Source organism: Ascaphus truei, chromosome 1 (genome assembly GCF_040206685.1).
Source record: "Ascaphus truei isolate aAscTru1 chromosome 1, aAscTru1.hap1, whole genome shotgun sequence".
Taxonomy (NCBI): domain Eukaryota; kingdom Metazoa; phylum Chordata; class Amphibia; order Anura; family Ascaphidae; genus Ascaphus; species Ascaphus truei.
In genome coordinates this window covers 256291756-256315675 of record NC_134483.1, presented here as the reverse complement: position 1 = coordinate 256315675, position 23920 = coordinate 256291756, and the positions used below count along the sequence as shown (strand labels likewise).

Sequence of the window (23920 nt, the reverse complement as noted above, 5' to 3'; positions counted from 1 at the left end):
TCTGTAGATAAAGATGTGGTCTAGAACTATAGTTCCAAACGGGTGGTTCGTGAAATAGCTCTGGTTTGCAGAGAGTCCCCAACCCACTGGACAGGAACATTTCTATACTGCCTTCTGTTTATGAAAGCGTATAGGGATGTAGCAGGTTGCATTGTTCCCCCAGAACATATCCCTTTAGAAAGTAGAATATCACAAAGGTTCCATAGGATTCAATGACCGTGATGTGAAGGATATAACAAATACAGGAAGATGACTCGGGGCACTACAGATTTTCAAACTAATTTATTCAGTCAAATTATCGACGTTTCGGCCATCACAGCAGCCTTTTGCAAGTGTGACTGGCATGACTAAAATACTTGCAATCACATTTTAGTATGTAGCTGATCTTAAATGATACCTTGAATTAAGATTCAAGATCAGCATCTTAATCACAAGGCCCTCTTCTATAAAATCCTAATTAATGGTGAGAATAATAAAAATGTTGGGTCTTTTTTTTTTTTTTTGTAGGTGGAACACTTTACTTGTCTGGAATTGACATGATACAAGGCACTCCAGTTCTTGACATAAAGCCTTATATTTCTGAGTATGATTCACCACAGCCTGCTCTTTCCTCTGTAAAAGGGTTGCAAGAAAATGAGAAACAATATGGTGCAAAAGTCGACCTCGGCTTTGCCATGTCCGAGAGGGATAATGAGAGTGATAGGCTAGATAAGAGACTTGTACAACCACCCATTGAAAACTCGCTTAACATAGATAAAGAAACATCTGCATATCTGAGTAAAAGGTGTGGCTTTCATGGAGAAATGTATAGAGACCCAGAACAAATGGCTTCTTTGAAAATGATTGATGGGCCATCTGCTCCTGGTGGCTTGGAGGATGCAACGCAGGACGATTCTTCATGTCAGGCTATAGCTGCTATAACTGCAGAGAGACAGAGGTCAAAGTCCAACAGGCAAGAGGTGACAAGTCCGAATGGGAATGAAGACCAGCACAAGGAACAAAATAACAGTGCTGACAGTTGTGTTCCATCATGGGTGAGAGATGCACCTGTGGTCAGTTTAAAAGTCAGGTTTACCCCCCACGCCGAAATGGAGTTAAGACAATTTAAAGCTCCATGTGACTCAGGTATAATCTTCTTTGCCTATATTTTTATACTTCTAACCTTTTTTTTTAGTATATAGTTACGTGTGTTTCTGCAATATCTGTGATTAATTTTGTTTATTATTTGTAAAATGTTTTACCAGGAAGTAATACATTTGAGAGTTACCTTTCGTTTTCAAGTATGTCCTGGGCATAGAGTTATGGTGACAAATACATGGTTACAAATACGTAGTTACATTAAGTGCACAGGGTTATACATTATATACAAGACACTGCATGCACAGTTAAAAATAATACATGTTATACTGTAGACGTATGTAACAGTTGCAGACCAGGTTAAAATGTGAGACGGCTTTAGTTTTGAAAGAACTTAGACTGGTGGCGAATGTGAGAATCTCCGGTAGATTGTTCCAGTTGTGGGGTGCACGGTAAGAGATACTTTAAGCCATGAACAGTCTTTTGGAGTCAAATCTCAGATAAGTGCTCTATGTGGTAGGGGTGAGGAGCTTGTTCAGATAGGTGGGTAGCTCGCCCAGAAAGTATTTGAAGGCAAGACAGGAAAGGTGAACTTTGCGCCTAGACTCAAGTGATGACCAATCTAGTTCTTTGAGCATTTCGCAGTGATGTGTGTTGTAGTTGCATTGGAGAACAAAGTGGCATATTGAATTTTAGAGGGTATCAAGTTTGCTAAGTTGAGTTTAGGGTGCTGTGCCATATACTACGTACCCATAGTCTATAATTGGCATTAGCATCTGCTGTGCAATGTGCTTTCTGACCAGCAGACTTAGGGAGGATTTGTTCATATAAAGTACACCTAGTTTGGCATATGTTTTTAGATGTCAGGGTATCAATGTGCAACCCAAATGTTAAATGGGAGTCAAACCATATGCCCAAATATTTGAAACTAGTAACGGGCTAGGATGGTATTATAATTGGTTCTGATCTGGAGCTCATTCATTGGGAGTTTTAGAAATTTAGCCTCGGTCCCAAATACCATTGTTAGTCTTGTCAGTGTTTAAAAACAGTTTGTTTTGGGAAATTCAATTTTCAAGTCTCAAAGTCAAATTGAAGTACTGGTCTAATATTGGAAAAGCTAGGGCTGTCTGCATGTAAGATTGTCATCTGCATGCATGTGTTTTGAAGCTCCCTTACAAGCTGTGGGAAGATCATTGATGAACACCGAGAAGAGTAGGGGCCCCAGAACAGGGCCTTGCGGGACACCACAGGTGATATCCAAGGGGTTGGAGTTGGAGCATGAGATAGACACATCTTGGTATCTACATGATAGGTAGGACTGAAACCAGTTTAAAGCATGCTTCCCTATTCCAGGACACTGCAGTTTGTTACGCAAGATAACATGAACAGTATAAAAAGTCTTTGCTAAATCTAGGAATATTGCACCAGTAAGTTTAGGAGGGTAGTTACCATGGAGTGTTTGGGGCAAAAGCCATATTGGAATTGGCTAGGGAAATTTGTCTTGGTATAGTTATCGCTTAACTGGGAGTGAACTCCAATTTTTCCATGACTTTGGATAGTATTGGTAGAAGAGAGATTGCCCTGTAGTTTGAGACAGTGTTTTTGTTCCCACTTTTGAAGATATGGACACATCTGGCAGTTTTCTGGGTCTTAGGGATAGGTCTGCAGACAGAATAGAGTTGATTTAATGAAGCAAGCAGTTTGGCAATAGGTGGGGCACCAAACCATAGGAACTTAGATTGCAGTAAGTCAGGTCCACATTGGCTGCTTAGGTTTAATTTGAGGAGCACTTGTGTGATCTCCTCTTCAGATACTGGGACAAATTCAAAATTGTGGGCAGGGTTGGGAGAGGGTGGGTCTATATGGATACTCCCAAAGTAATCATTGAATGCATTTGCAATGTCAGTGGGATTTGTCAGAGCAATAACCTCCTTACTGATATTACATGGTTGTAGAAGGCTGGAATATATTGTTGATGACCTATCAGAAGTTAGCTGGATTGGATGTATTCTGGTGAAGATTGTCAACGTAATGTTGTTCTTTTGCGTGTCAAGTTTGCCTTATGCACATATTCTGCAGGCATCTGTAGTTATTAAGATCCTTGGTAGTGCCAGTTACTTTATACAGTAGAGGCAGCGATTATTCTAACAAAAACCAGTGGCAATTCCCCAAAAGACCCAGGTACACCCAGATACATTCTGAATACATTTCCTTAAACTAGCCCCAGCATTTTTGCATTGATTAATGGCCTATCAGATTAACAGCGGGGGTCCCTGGCAGTCCCATTCAAACTGAATTGGAATGCCAGGGATCCCTGCTGTGTTAATCCTATGGGTCGTTAGTCAATGCAGAAATGCCTTAAACGTTCCTCAAACTAGGCCAGAACATACCCAGCACATACCCTGAATGTAACCCGGCTAGTTTAAGGCAAATGTTAGAATAAGCGTTGCCTCTACTGTAGCTTTTCCACAAGGAATCCCTGAGATGGTAAAGCGATATAAGGTCGGTTGTTACTCATGGAAGGTGGGCCCCTATACTCTTTATTCTGTGTTGTGGAGCATGGCTATCACAGAATTTTAAGAACTCAGATTGGAAATAGTCGAGTGTGGAATCGGGGTCGGGAATTAAGTCGATTCTGTACCAAGGGCAGCTGGTACGATCAGCCAGAAATTGTCCTGGGTTAAAGTTTCTAAATGTTCTTGTGAGGAGAACTTTAGAGCTTGATTGGGGTGGTCTGATTTTCCTTACACAGTACACTATTGCATGGCCACTGAAAATGTCAGGTAGGATGCCAGATGATTGGATTCTGCTGGGACTAGAGGAGAGAAACCAGTCTAGCAAGGAAGATTTCAGGTTTGTCCGTGTGGGTTGGGAAATTATTTGCGTTATATCAAGTGACTTCAGTTGTATCTGGATTTTCTTGTTTTTAGGGTCGGGCAAATTGTAGTGAAAATCCCCAAGAACTTGAAGCCCACTCTTCTCATTCAGAGAGAAAATTGAGCCAAGAAACTGGGTGATATCAGTTACGGGCTGTTGTGGGGCTTTTGGGTGGCGGTAGATGCCAGCAATAGGAACGGGCTTAGAAAAAGGGAGGCAGATTTTGCCAACTAGGATTTTAAAAGGATGAGATTGCGGGGCAATTTAGCAATGTACATTGTAAGGTGTCTGCAATATAAAATAACACCCCTTCTCCTCTCTTTGTCCTGCCTTTCCTAGAAAGGGAGTATCCCTGAATGGTGATCGTTACACCAAGGGTTTTAGGAGTTAGCCATATTTCTGTGAAAATTATGACGGGTTTATGAATAAGGCACCATGCCTTTAATTCATCAATTTTGGGAAGCAGGCTCCAGATACAGCTCAACCCCGTTATAGCGCGATACGCTATAACACGGATCTGCTTATAACGCGGTTTGAGCGTGGACCCCGCACTGCATACACTCACAGCACATTGCATACACTCACAGCACACTGCATACATTCACAGCACACTGAACACACACACTCAGCGCACACTGCACACACAGCACACTGCACACACTCACAGCACATTGCACACACTCACAGCACACTGCATACACTCAAAGCACACTGCATACACGCACACACTCACAGCACACTGCACACTGCACACACACACACACACTGCATACATTCACCGCATATTGCATACACTCACAGCACACTGCACACACTCACAGCACACTACATACATTCACAGCACACTGAACACACACACTGCACACACTCACAGCACACTGCACACACTCACAGCACACTGCATACACTCACAGCACACTGCATACACACACAGCACACTGCACACACACACACAGCACACTGCACACACACACAGCACACTGCACACTCAACACTGACACACACACACACAGTCTCACACAGTCAAATACACACACAGAGACACACTGTCTCTTTAAGGGAGCTTGCTCTCGCAAGGCGGAAGCAGAGACAGGGAGAACAGATGCCGGGTAAGTGCTGTGTGCTGTTGCCGCTGCCCCACCGGGTCTGGGAACGCTGGGAGAGTTCTCAGCTTTCCCCCTCCGGCGGACACAATACCACCACAAAAAATTTAAAAAAAAAAAAAATTTCGGCGGCCATTTTTTTCCGCGACCCCGTTTATAACGCGGTGGTCGCGGGTGGCCCCCTAGGACCGCGCTATAACGGGGTTAAGCTGTATTTACATGGGCGACAGACCTTTTTGGAATTTGAAAGGAGTGTTCTCAGGGTTATGGGACAGAGTTAAAAAGGGAGGGCCTGGGTTAAGTTCAATATCTATTCTGGCATATATACAGGAAACCAAATGCTCGCAATACCCTATTGCACGCTGAGAGCTGTCATAATCAGTCTATTCCGAGGCATACCACAGGGACAATTTTTACGTCTTCGTCGTAATTGCTCCACTATGGGGGACTTTGAAAAAAGATCTGTGGAGTTATTTTAAAAGATTTAAAACTAGGGTGTATGATCCTCGGACACTTAATGAGGCTTATCGGAGTGCCAAATCTGAACTTAGGGAAAATCTTATCTAAACATATTTCACAATAGATGAAAGAAAAAACGACGTAAGGGAGTCAAGGTCAAAAAATGCTCAAGACCTTCCTTTCTTCATCACCGGGTATAGCAACCAAGCAAATATTATAAAATCAGTAGTAAAGAAATATTGGAATATATTAGCGACAGACCCTCTACTCAAAGAGATGGTCGCAACGGATCCCAAATTTGTATTCCAAAAATCAAACACTGGGAGACATTAATATCACCCAGTATACCGAAATAAACTAAAACATCCGTAAAGAATTGTTTCCTAATTTGCTTGGTGGTTTTCCTGTGGTAAATGTAAGATTTGCACATTTGTTCAGAAAACTAAAACGTTTTGCAAGAAAGAAGGAAGCAAGGTCTTTAAGATTCTGTCCTGTGTAACGTAACACAGACCGTGTTATTTACATGCTCATCTGTGCTTATGACAAGCGTTATGTTGGTCTGACCACATGGCCATTCAAACAGAGAATACTAGAACACATGAGATTAATAATAAAAAAAGATCAAGCCCATCCAGTGTCTAAACATTTTAGCACGTTCCAACTGGGGAGTTTCAAATGGCATTGGAACATGTTAGACCACACATGGGGTGGAGACAGGACTAATGCCTTATACAGAAGAGAGGCTTATTGGATATTTTCACTTGATACCCTAATACCCAATGGACTAAACACCGAATGGGATTTAAAATACTTCTATAAACATCAGTTTGGATATTACATACTACAATCTATATCTTATTGCTATAGATCTGTATATATAAACTTTTGAGATAAATAGTATATTAACTAATCCCCTTTATCCATTAGTTCTCTAATACTTGTTGTCCTTTCTTTCCCCCCCCCCTTTTCCTAATCTAAATTAATTTGAATTGCCCAGATTCCCCTTAAATCTGTATATGCTGTGAAATTTTTAATATAAGAGAAGTAATTCCAAATAATTAACATTGGATAAAAAAAAATTGACAGACAAATATGGTTTTCATTCATTTATAAATATAATGTTTACTTATTCACTATGCAATCGCATTACAAATATATATATATTTTCTTGTGTGATAGAATACGTATATATATCTTATATTCTCTCGTTGTGATGTAACTGATTATACTAAACGTGTTCATTTGAGTTTGCATCTAATTTTGTTCTATTTTCAACTAAATCGGATATGAACTAAAATTATTGTATATCAAATATGCTTCAGCTGATAGCTTGTTTAAATTAGTAACTTAAATGTGCAGTCTTAACATCATTTACAAATATATGTTGGTTTCTGCATACTTCAATGTCTATCTGTTATTTACTTTAGGACTTAATGGAATCACATTTATGATCTCTGTTTTCTTTCTCTTTTTTTTCTTTCATATTCTTGTCCTTAACCATTTTTTATCTACAGGCATACCCCGTTTTACGCACACCCGCTTTACGTACACTCGCAAGTACGTACATTTATTTTTAGTTACACCATACCCCTGTGTACGTACGCATGCTTCGCGAGTACGGACACCAGGGGGCGGCGTGCGTGCGTGCGCACCTCTCATCAACACTGCAACCTCCTTCATTGTGGTCCCAAACTGAGTGGGAGTGCAGGTAAGGGGGAACGGGGCCAGATGGCAGGGGGAGCGCGGAGATCGGGCGCACCATCAATCAGCTGCTATAGCAGTGATTCCGCCAGCACTGCAGCTCCTGGCTTTTCTCCCTCCTCCCTCCTCCCAGCTCGATCTAGCCTGCTGCTGCTGCTGCTGCTGCTGCTGCTGCTGCTGCTGCTGCTGCTGTAGAACGGAACTTTGCATGTGAGTTACAGGCTACGGGGGAGGAGGAGGTGCTCTTCTACTGCATTCTGTGCTTGTGTCTGAGTGTGTGTGTGTGTCTGTGTGTTTCTGTGCCTGTCTGTGTGTTTCTGTGCCTGTCTGTCTGTGGGTTTCTGTGCCTGTCTGTCTGTGTGTTTCTGTGCCTGTCTGTCTGTGTGTTTCTGTGTCTGTCTGTCTGTGTGTTTCTGTGTCTGTCTGTCTAAGTGTGTGTGTGTGTGTTTGTGTGTGTGTGTGTCTGTCTGTCTAAGTGTGTGTGTCTGTCTTAGTGTGTGTGTGTGTGTGTGTCTGTGCGTGCGCGTGTGCGACTGAGTGCGTGTGCGACAGTGTGTGTGTGCGTGCGTGACTGAGTGCGTGTGCGACTGATGCGTGCGTGTGCGTGACTAAGTGAGAGTGCGTGCGTGCGTGACTGAGTGAGAGTGCGTGAGATTGTGTGACTGAGGGAGTGCGTGAGATTGTGTGACTGAGGGAGTGCGTGAGAGATTGTGACTGAGGGAGTGCGTGAGAGATTGTGTGACTGAGGGAGTGCGTGAGAGATTGTGTGACAGAGGGAGTGCGTGTGTGACAGAGGGAGTGCGTGCGTGACTGAGGGAGTGCGTTACAGATTGTGTGACTGAGGGAGTGCGTGAGAGATTGTGTGACTGAGGGAGTGCGTTAGAGGTTGTGTGACTGAGGGAGTGCGTGACAGATTGTGTGACTGAGGGAGTGCGTGAGAGATTGTGTGACTGAGGGAGTGCGTGAGAGATTGTGTGACTGAGGGAGTGCGTGAGAGATTGTGTGACTGAGGGAGTGCGTGAGAGATTGTGTGACAGAGGGAGTGCGTGCGTGACTGAGTGCGTGCGTGTAAGCCAAGCTGATCAAGGCCCTGAGTAAGGCCGTGCGTATAGTGCCGGCGATGCCGCCCAAAAACAAACACATTGCCTCCGCCACGTGCGCTTATAGTAAACGCGAGAGCGGCAATGCGACGGAGCGGACTTTGGAAGCCTGGAATATTTGATTTTCAACGGCTGTCACCTCATGTGACAGCCCCTGAACAAATCAAATGTCCGTGAGTCTGAGATGCCGCCGCAAAGTGAAATATAACTTTCGCTAGCGGGGATGGGTGACGTCGCCGGTCGCGGGCACTATACGCACGGCCTAAGGAAGCACAGCATTGTAAAACACTGTACTGTACAGTATTGTTTTCACCAAAGTCACAAAAAATAAGTCCCAAAAATATATCAGTCAGTCAAATAAATGCACCTCACCTTCATGCCCTTTCAGTAAAAATACTGTACAGTAGAAGATATGCCCTCTCCTTCATACTTCCTACATATTTTTAAAATAATTTTCAATTCATCCATGTTGTATCTGTCAGCACATAAGAAAAATCAGCTGACATTAAAGATTTTATTTTAATAAAGCCTACTGTATTTATTTTGGTTACAAATGCATTATTTACATCAGTTATGCACATATATGATGTTTGCAGTACAGTACATGCATTGTAAAGTGGAAAAAAGGTAGTGCTTCACTTTAAGTACATTTTCACTTTACATACATGCTCCGGTCCCATTGCGTATGTTAAAGCGGGGTATGCCTGTACTTTATTTTTTCCCCTTGTTTCTTGTAGCTGTTCTTTTGTTCTTTTTAGCTGATCAACAGTAATTGACATCAGTTGTATCTTTACCTGCGGTGGGTGGTATAAAATAGTATCTACCTCCCTCAATTAGTTACTCCTTGAAAAAGCGTCACAGGAGGCGTGAAACGCGTGCGAGGAGAGTTTTTCGCTGTTTGCACGTTTTTTATCTAGCCCAATAAATAAACAATTTTTTGCTGGTGTTTCCCCATTTTTCTTGTTTTGGAGCAGCAGTTACCTTGAACTTTTCTCTGTGCTAAGTTCAATATCGCCTGCTAAAGAGATAACAGTATAAATAGAAATTTGAGTAGTTGTTTGCAAGTTGTAAATTTGTGATGTTTGCCATTATAAGTTGTGGTTGGTGTACTTGTTTTCAGGGTTCTCCACCAACATTCAGTAGATAATGCAAGGCTTTTGAGTAATCCAGGGTGTATGATGATATTGGTGTGGCCAGCAGGGAGGCATTTGTAGTGGATAGAGGGTAACATTTCCATGAGGTCACAATAAAAAACATTGTTGAGAGAAGTAATTGGTTAATTATTACAGAGGTACTGTAGGTAACATTGCAGGAAGCTATTGTGATTCAGGTGAGTGTGTACAGAGTAAACAGCAGAGGTATGCCCTTTCCTTGCCAAAATGTTTAGCTGCATTTGCAGTATTAGGGTCTGTTCATGGTTTTCAGGGGGATTTGGGGAGGGGGGATGGAAGAGACAGTTGTGTGCAGTCAAGTGTTGGGAGAGGCTGCAGTAAATAAAGTGTACAAGCAATACACAGAATGTATTACCGGAGAATACATCTTTTTAGAAAGGAAACGTAACGGATATACCAAATAAGTAAACATGGGAAGGATGTTGATCCAGGGAGAAATCCGATTGCCAATTCTTGGAGTCAGTAAGGAATTTATTTTTCCCCTTATGAGATACCATTGGATGATATTTCCGTGGGGGTTTATATGTGCCTTGCTCGGATCAATATACTGTAAATACAAATATAGGATAAAGTATCTGTTGTCTAAATTTAGCATAGGTTGAACTTGATGGACGCATGTCTTTATTTCAATCTCATCTACTATGTAAGAATCCAACACTAAAGTCTTACAAGATCCAGACCATTCTAAGGCTTTGCCTATAGTGCCGGCGACGGCGACACGATGGGTGACGTCACCCGTCGCCACCGGCGAAAGTTACGTTTCGCCGGTCGGCGGCATCGCGGGATTCCCGCAATTTGATTTGTTAAAGGGCAGTCACGTGAGGCGACGGCCCTTGATAAATCAAATCTTGCCGGCGGCGGGTTTTCGCGACGTCTCTGTCGCGTGCACTATAAGCACACGCGGCGGTGGCAATGCTTTTGTTTTTGGGCGAATTCGCGTCGCCGGCACTATAAGCACGGCCTTAGTTAACTCGTATTGATCAAACATTTTGGGCTTTTATCAAGTCTTTTGTCAGATGTATTAATAGATACAGCCCTATCTATTAAATGGCTTGTGATACAGCCCCAAACTTTGTTAATGAGTGTTCAAAGTGTGGATTGGGCTTCGGCCCCGTCCTGTGACAAGACGGGTGACTCACGTCACCCTGCCAGGTTGGTGGGACACTGCATGCACCGTGCCCAGGCTCCGTGATGAGATGCACACCGCATTACCAAGCAGGGGGACACTGCACGCACCGTGCTCAGGCTCCGCCCATGTAATGTCACGGGTGAGGCGCATCGCACACAAGCTACGCACAGGTGCCGCACGGCTCTGAGAAGTCAGGCTCTCTAATTACTCCTCATCTGCTCTTCTCAATGCCCTTGCCTATCAGTGGACTGAATTTGGCTGAGGGGCGGCTCTCATTCATTACTGTGCAGCCTTGTACTAACCAGCTATTGGCTACCTGTTCCTTAAATGCTCAGACAACCCTGCTGAAAGTTGGATGAGCATAAACTTCTGTTTATGTAACGAAGTGCTTGCCCCAAGCACACTACTGCTTTGCTGTTGCCTTGTTAACCCCTTGCCTTCCTTGCTCCTGTTTGACTTCGGCTTGTATCTGGACCTCCGTATTATCTGATCCCTGAATTCGGCTCGTATTTGGACTTCTACCTTCTTTACTCCCCGGCTCCGCACTACGACTATCTGATCTCTTCTATCCTAGACCATGGCAAGTACCACGACCACTATGACATCTCCTACCCTGACCCAGCTACACAACGTTCACTCTGCACTCCGGACCTGGTTGCTCGGTTGCAGGTCGTTGGTTACCAATATACCCACCTCAGCCTTGCGGTCCTGTCCTGTTTGTGGTGAGCACCCGTTACAGTATGTTCAACCCCACAAACATGCATCAGTCTTGAATTTGCATTTTGACATGTTCAACAAGTTGGAGAAATATCTTGATCAGAACAGTCAGCGAATGGGGCGACTCCAACGGACAGTGCAAACTCTGACAGATCAGGCACAAAATATCCCGACGGACTCTCGCCCCTCAGCCCCAGTGCTACGGCGACGAACCCCTCAGCTTTCGCGGTTTCTTAAACCAATGTGATATCCAGTTCAAATTGATGACATCTCATTTTCTTTCCTAGCGTTCTAAGGTGGCCTATATCATATCGCTGCTAGTGGATGACTCCTTGACATGGGCTTCACCATCTGGGAACAAAGGCCAGACCTCACGAGCGACATACTCTGCTTCACCAGAGAATTCCGCAGAGTGTTCGACACACCCGGACACAAGGTAACGGATGCTTCCTCTCTTTCATATATCCATATGAGACTGACTGGAATGATGAGGCATTGGCGGCGGCATTCTGGCAAGGTCTCTCCGAGAATCTTAAAGATGAACTTGCTGCACAGGAGCGCCCCACAAAGCTTTAGGAGCTCATCAGACTTTACATTCGAGTGGATTTAAGGCTACAGCAGAGAATAGCCGAGAGAAATTGACGCAAGCCAGGTATACAGTCTTCCTGCACTCTACGCAGGCCTCCTAAACCTCCGCTTCTGGATCCGGAGTAACACATGCAGCTCGCAGGCAACAAATTGTCGTTCGATGAGAAACAGGGCAGACATGATGCCGGACTCTGCCTGTATTGCAGAAATGCTGGGCACCAGGTACTCGCCTGCCCGTACTAGTTGGGAAACACCAAAATCCCAATAATTGCCGGGAGGACCTCTCTGGGAACATTGTCTGTCTGCTTTTCCTCCCCAAACACCAACAGGCTTTTGGTATCCGTCACCCTAACCGATGACACCTTCAAGGACACCACTCGGGCCTTTCTGGACTCTGGGTCAGGTGGGAATTTTATCGACCAGGGATTTGCGGAAAATAATAAAATTCCTTTGGTACGCAAAAGTCATCCAATTGGTCTGGAGGCTATTGATGGCCGACCTTTACAACCCGCCTTTATTTCTCTCAACTGTCCCCTTTCAATTGCAGACCGGAGAGGACCACACTGAGTCGATCCAACTAGACAATTTATACAGCAGGGCCCCGGGCATACGGCGGGTTCCGTTCTAAGGGCCCGCCGTATAGTAAAAATCGCCGGAAAGCAGAACCGGCGATTTTCAGCTGTGCGCATGTGCAACCTGGCAGTTTCCCCCTTGTGCGCATGCGCAACCCGGCATTTTCCCCCTTGTGTGCATGCGCAACCCGGCAATTTCCCCCTTGTGCGCGCTCGACATACGTTCTGCGCATGCGCACTAGCGGCAACAGCCTCTGAGGAGACATGGCGGCCCCCTTCTCGGTGCCGCCGTATCAGCAGGGCCTTGCTGTATGCCTACCATGGACGTTATTTTCGGACTTCCTTGGCATCAACAGCACAACCCTTGGATCGACTGGACAGAGGCACAATCGTTCTAATGGAGATCCTACTGCTCCCAGAATTGCTACTTACTATCCAAAACCCTATGCAGGGCCTCCGTATCTGAACATGGAACCTCTCACCTACCCAATTTCAGGATGTTTTCAGTAAAGCTCAATCCGAGGAGTTGCCACCTCACCGTCCTTTCGATTGCCCCATCGACCTATTACCCGGTTCTGTGCCTCCACAAGGATGCTCCTACCAATTATCACCTGCAGAGACCAAAGCCATGAAGGAGTACATCCAGGAGAATCTACAGAGAGGTTTTATCCGGAAATTCCCTTCCCCAGCAAGTGCAGGGTTTTTCTTTGTTAAAAAGGATGGATCTATCAGACTATCAGGGTCTTAATAAAATCACTATTAAAAACTGGTATTCTTTACTCCTAATTACTGAACTTTTTGACACGCTACAGGGTTCCAACCTTTTTACCATGTTAGACTTACGGGGAGCTTACAACCTGGTAAGAATCTGACAAGGAGATTAGAGGAAAATGGCCTTAACTACTCGGGCCGGTCATTATGAATATCTGGTTATGCCGTTTGGACTGTATCAACTAAGTGTTTAGGCATCTTCTCGACCAATTCATCATTGTATATTTGGATAGCATACATATCTTCTCCAAAACCATACATGATCATCCTGGCCATGTCAAACAGGTACTCCAACTTATCTGATAATCACCTGTTACCAAAATTGGAGAAATGTCGGTTTCACCAAACCACGACGTGCTTCCTAGGCTACATCATCTCCGACACTGGCCTAGCAGTGGATCCAGCCAAGGTGAATGCAGTATTGTATTGGCCTCGGCTCACAACCCTGAAAGCCTTACAACGGTTCCTGGTCTTTGCCAACTATTATCATAGATTCATACAGAACTTCTCTTCCGTAGTGGTGCCCATTATGGCATTGACACAGGAGCCGACTCTGCGCTGTGGTCTCCGGCGGCCATCCACGCTTTTGAGAAGTAAAAAAGTGCTTTCGTCTCCGCTCCGGTGCTCGTGCACCCTGATCCAGGATTACCCTTTACCATTGATGTGGACGCTTCAGATGTCGTGGCTTGAGCCGTATTATCCCAAGGTAAGTCTATGCAAGCTAGATTGCAACCTTGTGCCTTTTGTTCCAAAAAATTCTCGTCTGACGAACAGAACTACGACATAGGCAATCGTGAACTGTTGGCCATCAAAATTGTGTTGGAAGAATGGCAACATTTACTTGAGGGCACTGAAAATCCAGTTACTACTATTATAGATCACAAGAATCTCCTCTACATTGAAGGCACTCGCCGCTTGGGATCATGACAAGCACGGTAGTCCCTTTTCTTCTCCTGCTTTAATTTAATTATTTCTTATATACCTAGTTCTAAAAACGTGAAGGCAGACGCCCTCTCCCGTCAGTTTCTTGTAGAAGACAAAGTCGAAGATCGACAGGAAACCATACTCCCTCCATCATGTCTGATCTCCGATAAACAATGGAGGAAAGAACCCTGGTAGAGCACTCATACACTGTGTTGAGATGATGGTGTAAATTTAAAACTAAACTTTATTAGAAACATAGTAAAACAATGGGGATTAAAATAGGATTAAACTCTGTATCACTACGCTTAATTACCTAAGGGATATGATAGTCCCCATGTAGGTAGTCGTTATTGAAGTGTTGCTTGAGTACACTAGCCCCAAGCCACCTTTATTAGGGAAGCCTGGGGGAAAGCTAGATTGAGGGATTATAAGTACTATTCTTATATGGAATGCCAATTATATACTTGTAGTTCATTGGTGCAATAGTATTGAAATGACACTGCTAATGGTGGGTTGATTGCACAGCCTGTAGTTGACAATAGAGTGTAATTTAAATCTTGATAAGATAATGGACCTATGTTGCCTTAGGGTTAAATGAACAGTGTAAATTACTGCCCCAAGGATACACAACAGCTATAGCTCTAGGTCATATTGTTAAGACCTCAAGCTCTAGCTGATATTGCACAGTGTAGTTATAATAAAGTGTGCTGCACTTCTAAAACCTGTTGCTAACTGCAGTAGGTGATAGATAAAATAGAGCACCATATAGACAAATGGTGGCAATTGCTATATAATCTGCCCCAGACCTGAAGGGTGTGCTATTTAAGTCAGTTCACAATCTTGTATGGTTAAATAGCACACCCTGAGTGTTCCATACGTCACTACTCAAGCCCTTCATACAGGACCCACACTCTCTGGCTTCGGTGTCCTCTCCTGGACCCCTCTTGGTTGAGGGACAACAGGAATTTGACGTTCAACCCGTCTTGGACTCCATGCTCACACGAGGAAAGATCCAGGACCTTGTTTATTGGAGGGGCTTCGGTCCAGAGGAACGTTTGTGGACCCCAAGGGATCAACTACATGCCCCAAGACTTGTTCGGTCTTTTCACCGAAGCCATCCCTGGGATGCCCGGAGGTTGCCCCTTAAGGGGGGGTACTGTGAGGATTGGGCTTTGGCCCCGCCCCGTGACACATCCTGTGACGAGACGGGTGATGCATGTCGCGCTGCCATGTTGGGAGACACCGCACGCACCACGCTCATGCTTCGCCCCATGACGTCACGGGTGAGGCGCATCACACACAAGCTATGCGCAGGCGCCGCACGGCTCTGAGAAGTCTGGCGCTCTAATTATTCCTCACCTGCTCTTTTCCCTGCCTATTAGTGGACTGAATATGTCTGAGCGGGTGGTTCTCATTCATTACTCTGCAGCCTTGTACTAACCAGCTATTGGCTACCTGTTCCTTAAATGCTCAGCCAACCGTGCTGCAAGTTGGCTGAGCATAAACTTCTGTTTATGTAATAAAGTGCTTGCCCCAAGGACACAGCTGCCTTGCTTTTGCCTTGTTAACCCTTGCCTTGCCTTCCTTGCTCCTTTTTGACTTTGGCTTGTATCTGGACCTCGGCCTTCTCTGAACCATGTCTTCGGCTTGTATTTGAACTTCTACCTTCTTTACTCCTGGACCCCGGCTCCACACTATGACGATGATCTCTCCTATCCTAAACCACGGCAAGTACCACGACCACTCTGACCTCTCCTACCCTGACCCGGCTACACGACCTTCACTTTGCACTCCGGACTTGGTTGCTCGGTTGCAGGTCGGCAGTTACCAACATCCCCACCTCAGCCTCGCGGTCCTGTCCTGTTTGTGTTGAGCACCCGTTACAGTATGTTATTGTAACTTAACTGTAACATTTAGTGTGAATAACCTGCTCAATTTCTCATTGACTGTCCTCTTTTTCATAATTAGCTGGGTTTTTATAAGCCAGAAAAAATAAGTATTAATAATGCTTTGTTGGTTATTATGTTCCACCAGTGGTACTTCTGCAATTGGTTAGGAACACATGCTATAGAGATACTTGTTATCATTATATAATACTACATGTTAATTTTCAAAAAGAGGTAACACTTTGCCCCCTCATCTGTCTTGTCATTAAATAAGTTTGTGTGTTTATTGTCAGTGGACAGACTAACAGTATGATTTGAATGATGATGTTGTCTCTCTGTTTCCTCCGCTTATTCAGTAGAACCATCATTCCGCTACTTCCAGTCTCCACAAGAAGCAAAGTGTGCGATAACTACTGTGCTGTCTGCAGACCCGCGGTCAGTTTACAGGAGGAAACAGTGCCAAGATCGTCTCTTTTACTTCAGCCTTGACACAATTCACATTACTTGCTGGTTTGGTAATGGGTTTGCAGAAGTACTTCAAATAAAGCACCTTGAAGGACACTCAATGTGATAGCTAATGGTCGAGGCCTTCACTTCACTGCAACGATGCCCTTAAAACTGATGCTGCGTAGTTCTTAGATACAGAGCTCAACCTTTTCATTTACCTTTCTGCAAAATAGAAGACTACTGCCTCCCTAGCATCACAACTAAGTTATATAATAAAGATGTTAAATGGAAATAAAGGAGAGAGGTTTTTTAGGGGGAACTAGCAAAAGCGGCAGCTGGTTTAAACTATTTCATTTTACAGATTTATCTTAAAGTGGTTGAGATTTGTATAACATGTTAATCTGATATATTTAGATAGCGAAGTACACTGTTTACAAAATAAAAGCCCTCACCTTGTGAAAGGTAGCGTTGTACTACCGAACCGTCGGATTATATGGCACATTAAAGCATTCTGAACAAGACCGTGTGCCTGCCTCCTGCTTTGCTGATTAGCATCCTCCTGGACCTGTAGACCTCCCTGGACGCTGTGCACCCTCTTCTTACCACGTTTTGAGTGCATGCATTACTCTCCTGCATTACAAAATAACATTACCATGGCACATAATTTAATGTCTTTAGATATGTGTTTTTGATTTTTTTTGTGTTCACATTTTATATATAAAAATGCCCACTTCTGCCAACATAATGCTCAATTGGTTGTCATTAATGTGTTGTTTCTAGTAATAATATGGTTCTGTTTATTTTTTTAAATTTTTTTCTCAATTTAAATTCTAGTAAAGGCGAGTACCTCACTGCCAAACCAGATGGCAGAACCGCACAGCAAGTTGCTGAGATTGCAGATCACGACACAACCATAGACTGTGACTAAAGGTCAAAATAGGTCCCTACAATATGCACTCAATGCAGAAAAAGTTCAATGTAACGGATTCAAATATCCCTTAGGACCGGAATAGGTGGGGGAATTGCCCACACAAAAGTATCTGGGTAGGTCGTTCAAATGTGCTCAATCAATAAAACTAGAAAAAAAATATTCAATAATAATGACGAAGGTGATTATATTGAAATATATTTAAAACCCCATTAGTGGGACGGCAAGATGACCCGTGGGAAATAATGCGTGTTTGGACACAATACATATATGTACCAACAGCTTGATATCCTTGTTTGCATGAATAGATCCAGATTACATTCATGGAGACCAGTTAGTCCAAAAGGTGCCTGTGAACCAGCTGTTGGGGTGTATACACAAGGTCTCTGTCTATATACTGTATTGACACCAAAGTATATACTCTGTAGTAAATAGTGCCATGTAATATACAGCTGCGACACCCTTTATTCTAAATCAGCCAAAGCCGCGGTGCTCTGATAACCGCGGCCAGACGCGCTCTGTTTTCTTATTTTTCCGAGCGGTTTTCGTTATGTTTGCACTAGCGTTTTTAGTGTTGTCTGCAATACTGCAATACCGTCTAGAAACTCAGTTTGGCGATCGCGAGCTGTTGTCTTAAAATTCTAATAGCAATTCAACCTGCCATACATTTCTGCAAGTCTGTGTGTGTGCGCGCAGTTATTGTTCTGTAAATTGGAAGATTTATATTTGAAGCAGAGATTAATTAACATTCTGAGTTCATACAGTAGTTGTACTGTATGAGGCTCCTTAGGGAAAAGAAGTACAATATTACAAAAATATAACGTTGCGTCTTCCGAAAATAACATTATCAAATTTCGATATGTATTATTTATTAATCAAAACTTTTACTAGGCTTGCTCTTCTTTTCATACTGTTTTTTTTTATACGCATGCGTGTACTGTACAGTGTCTCATTTGAACATTGTTGAAACGCATAGGCGTGTTACAGTATCACATTTCTGCGTATTAAACATGATGACCTTTTGAAAATATTTATTTGAACTGATAATCCATCATACAGCGCTCTCCCCCTCGCCCCCACACACACACAAGGCTTAAGGATTTCAACTTCTTATTTACCCCTCTCCCACACCATTCATTTGTATTGGATGGCTTTCTGGCTTAAATCTTCCCAATAGTGGCATCACATTCCTGCCCATTCGTTTAGAAGTTAGTTCAAGTTGTAAAAATATATATATATTTTTTTTTTGGTTATCGACATGAGCTTGCATAACAATTCTGGATATTATGAGAATCAAGTTTTAAAAATATATATTTTTTTCGGTTATCGACATGGGCTTGCATAACAATTCTTGATCTTCTGAGAATCAATCAGTACTGTAGCTTTTTAATTCTACACTAGTCATGTACATGCTTTATGAGGTGGGTGGCATAGTACTGTGATTTGTATTTGGGGGTGTGGGATCAAAACATTATTATGTCCTGTTGAAAATATTTATTTGAACTACAGGTAATCCATCATTCAGCGCTCTCCCCCTCCTCACACAGACACACACACCTCAAGGCTCAAGGATTTCTACTTCTTAATGTGCATGTGTTATAATCCCGTCTCAAATTAAATATGTTAATCTGATTAGCCCTTCTTGGCAACTATAGCAACTAGTGTATACAGAGCCATTCATCAAAAACTTGTGAGGCTTTGGGGCTTTAATAGATAACCTTCAACCCCTCCTCCCACCACTTCACACACAAGCCTTACAACGTGAATACAAATGTTTATCCACACCTGCCCGAATTTAATATGTAAATCTGATAAGCCCTTCTTGGCAGCTACAGTAGTGTAGCCCACCCCTAACCACTTCACACACAAACCCAAACCCTTCTTGAAGAATAATCCCACACATTCAAAATTAATTTAAAGTTCAAAGAAGAAAAAAAAAAAGGACATCCTGTTTTTAAGGACTGATTTAAAAAAAAACATAATCTGAATCATGTTTTTGATAAATTACCAATTTTTGTCATTCTTTCTTTGAGGGGGGAAAGGTGGTGTTTCAGTGATTATCGTGAATGTAAAAAAATATTTATTTTATTTTATCAGGAATAAAAAATACAAATAATCATGAATTACAGTAAAAACAGTAATACAAATTTTCAGTCTTTATCTTCTTCGTCATGCCCACATTGCATTCTGCATTGCATTCTGTAGTTCATTGAGAGAGGAGGGGTTGTGTGTAAATCATGACTGTTGATACACTATACAAACAGTTCACAAAATTTACACATGATACCCCCTCCCCCGTCCTTTTTTAGTGCAGATATCTCTGAAAAGGAAAGAAAAAAATGAGTGCAGTTATGTGCATACTGTATAATGGCATTGTGTACAGTTTAACTACTCCATATTGGACTATGCAGTTACTACTGTATACTGGAACTCTATACTACATTACAACTACTGTATAACTATTTAAAATACTTTGTAACAAGATTGGTTGTGCAGCTCTCTGAAAATAAAAAAATATTGCAGTTACAGTAAGTGTATACTGTAAAACAATCTGTGCCATACTTAACTGTATCATACTGTACTTGGTGTGCCTGTACTTACCATACTACAGTACTGTACTCTACCATACTACCTTCCTGATGCATGCCCATTACGCTCGATCACAATGGGCAACACAGTCGCAATATGGTCAACATATTTATTACATCTTTCGACGGTGAGTACATTGTTCCAAAAACTCAGTATGCCATTCGCCAACTCATCCTTTTTTGAGGGTTTCACCACTTTTCGGATATGATACTTCAGCTGATGCCAGACCATTTCGATAGGATTGAAGTCGGGCGATCTGGAGGGGGAAAAAAGGACAATTAGTTAAAGAGATACACAGTAAACCGTGGGAAAAAATGAGACATGATTACCGTACTTACTCCGCTGGCGTCTTCACCCAGTTGATACCGCAGGCTAGAATATGCGCACTAGACGCTGTGTGTTTGGGATTGCTGTCCTGGTAGAAACGGTGACCATCTGGGAATTCACGTGTGATGTATTCCACAATCTCAGGCACTATTTTCTCTTGGAAAAAAAACTTTATTCGTGATTCCTGTAACAAGAAAAGAAAAGTGCTCAAAATAATGCACACTACAGTAGTACAGTACAGTGCATAAGGCTACAGCATGTGACTTTGTGCATTATTTTACCATCAAAGATGACGATGCATCCTCACGGGGTGTTTTGGATGCGGCTTCATAGATATGCGTCCTTTTTTGTGGAATGCAAAGGTGGCAACTCTCTCCAGCGATACAGTGGACTCGTCAGTAAAGATGCAATCCTGAAAAGTTTCGCCACTTTCTATCCATGCCTGTGCCTGGACCACTCTGTTGATCTTGTTGACATTCCTTATCATAGGGTACGCTCTGTAATGATAAGGAATAATTTTATAGGTACAGTACAGTTTCTTAAAACACACTTTCACCTCCTGTACTGTCCAGTACTAACCTCACGTCCATATTTCCATCCAATTCTGCGTCTCATCTTCTTGATGCTGCTCTCAGATGCGGTTATATTGTGATTTTTCTGCAGATCGTCTTTGACCCTTGTGGCACTCCTCTCATCATTCTCCTAATTTAGTCAACCAGAAGAGTTGTCTCCCTACAGTGTAAAGGAAAAACAACAATACTGTAAGTTACAGTAGGCCACAAGTACATAATTTATGCCCAGGCCTACAGTATGGCTAAATATATAATACTGTATACTGTAGTTATATAAATATACAGCGATAACAATTATAATAGATAGATATATATATATAATATAGTTATATAAATATACAGCGATATAAATAATATATATATATAGTTATAAATAATATATATAGTAATATAGTTATTTAAATATACAGCGATAACAATTATAATGGATATATACAGGTAACCCCCGTTATAACGCGAATCGGTTATAACGCGGTTTTCACGTGGCTCCCGTTTTTTTTTTTTGCACACACTACACTCTCACTGCACACAGCACACACTCTCACTGCACACAGCACACACTCTCACTGCACACACTGCTCACTGCACACACTCACTGTACACACTCACTGCACAGACTCTCACTGCACACACACTGCTCACTGCACACACACACTGCTCACTGCACACACACTGCTCACTGCACACACACTGCTCACTGCACACACACTGCTCACAGCACACACACTGCTCACAGCACACTGCACACACTCCCAGCACTCACTGCACACACTCCCAGCACACACTCTACACTGCACACACTCTACACTGCACACACTGCACACACTCTACACTGCACGCACACACTCTACACTGTACGCACACAATCTCCACTGCACGCACACACTCCCACTGCACGCACACACTCCCACTGCACACACTCCCACTGCACGCACACTGCACACTGCACACACCAGAAACTCCCAGCACTCACTGCACACACTCTCACTGCACACAGCTCTCACAGCACACAGCTCTCACAATACACTCATGTCAGCAACCAACCCCTCCCCTCACATGTCAGCAGCCCACCCCCTCACATGTCAGCAGCCCACCCCCCCTCACATGTCAGCAGCCCACCCCCCCTCACATGTCAGCAAAATCACATGTCAGCAGCCCACCCCACCTCACATGTCAGCAGAATCACATGTCAGCAGACCACCCTCCCCCCCTCACATGTCAGCAGCCCACCTCCCCCCTCACATGTCAGCAGAATCACATGTCAGCAGCCCACCCCCCCTCACATGTCAGCAGCCCACCCCCCCCCCTCACATGTCAGCAGCCCACCCCCCTCACATGTCAGCAACCCACCCCCCCTCACATGTCAGCAACCCACCCCCCACCAGCCCGTTTTTCACACACCCCGCCCACCAGCCCGTTTTTCACTCACACGCACACACACCCTACCTTAGATCAGCTCAGCACATCCTCTCTCCCCGGTACTAAGCCTAAGCCCCGCCCCCGGCATGCTCTGACCTCTCCGGACGGAAAAAAAAACACGGCTGCCGGGAGGGAGGAGGGATGAATCGCCGCCGGTTCTTTAAACTTTATTTATTTAATTAACTGGCGCCCGGCCAGAGTCATTGCGGGCCCCACAGAGAGGCCAGACGGGCCCGTATGTTGTGCAGGCCTCTTCCTTCCCTCCTCTCTCCCTCCCGATCAGGTGCGGGCGGCCATTTTTTTTTTTTTAATTAGCGCGACCCCGTTACTAACGCGGTGGTCTCGGGGTGGACCGCGCTATAACGGGGTTTACCTGTATATATATATATATATATATATACAGTAATATAGTTATATAAATATAAAGCGATAACAATTATAATAGATATATATAATATAGTTATATAAATATACAGCGATATAAATAATAATATATACAGTAATATAGTTATATAAATATACAGCGATATAAATAATAGATATATATACAGTAATATAGTTATTTAAATATACAGCAATAACAATTATAATATAATATTACTGGTACTTTGTGTGTGTCATACTGTTTACAGTAAACAGTAAAATGTGTACTGCAATGGGGGTTGTGAGTGCGTGAGTCATAATGAGTAATAATGAAGTGAGTGATAATTAAGGAAAGAGGTGCAACTCACTTTGAAATAGAATTGATTATAAGAATGTACTGTAAGAATGTCATTATAATTGAGGAAGGAGGTTCAACATAAAAAAATATTGTACAGTACTGCACCGACACACTTTATTCGAGCAAATACCCAGTATGTACCTGGCAGATACCTGGAATGCGCCGCTCCTCACCTCTGACAAGCCCCGTTGTGTTTGCCTTCCCAGCCTGGGTTCATGCCTGGCTGACGGGCGGCTGATCTGTTAAATGATAATGATTAGGATTTAATAGGCTGCAATGCTTCGCGTGTCTACCAGATGGCATAAATTCATGAATGGTAATGCAGTATATATATATATATACTGTGCAGTATTGCAGCCAGGGGGAATAAAATGCTTCAATCCCTGCCTGGAAAATACCTCAATGCACTCGGGCAGAAAACAGTCACAAACCTCAATACACCCGGGTATACCCGAATTCGTGGGACTAGCCGAGCTCGAATAAAGTGTGTCGCCAGTGTATATCTAATAATTGCTAGGAAAATTGTTCTGTTAAAAACAATAAGCCATCTAAACCAATAAAAGTGCTATTGCAGTACTGCACGGTAAAGAAAACATTGAAAATACTTTATGTACGTGGTAGTTACCGTTGGTGTCCTCTTGACTTTTTTGGTCTTACTGTGGGCATGATAGCTCACGGTGGCTGCTGGTACAACGAGGCCAGAAGTACTTAACCAGCATTGAATATCTGAAATTTGTTGTCCTCTCTTGTACATTTCCTGTATTCTCATGCTGAGATCCTTAGAAATCTTTTTAACGGGCATCGCTGCGTATAGAAAGACATACAAGCACAAGAATGTATA

The 23920-nt window shown here is 43.3% G+C and overlaps 1 protein-coding gene across 2 annotated transcripts in view; it reads left to right on the top strand.

Moving 5' to 3' along the window:
* The window catches only part of TRMO (tRNA methyltransferase O), a 107511-nt gene extending 90469 nt beyond the window's left edge, over positions 1-17042 (top strand). Inside the window, exons 3-5 of one of the 2 annotated variants that reach the window (XR_012802070.1) lie at positions 508-1125; positions 7031-7427; positions 16433-16517. Coding sequence is in view for 1 of the 2 variants with exons in the window: in XM_075603277.1 (XP_075459392.1) it covers positions 508-1125; positions 16433-16647 (833 nt within the window). In the remaining variant the exon portion in view is untranslated. Of the gene's footprint in view, positions 1-507; positions 1126-7030; positions 7428-16432 lie in introns of both variants that reach the window. The other variant, XM_075603277.1, reaches the window with a different exon arrangement.
* Positions 17043-23920: the final 6878 nt, after the last annotated feature.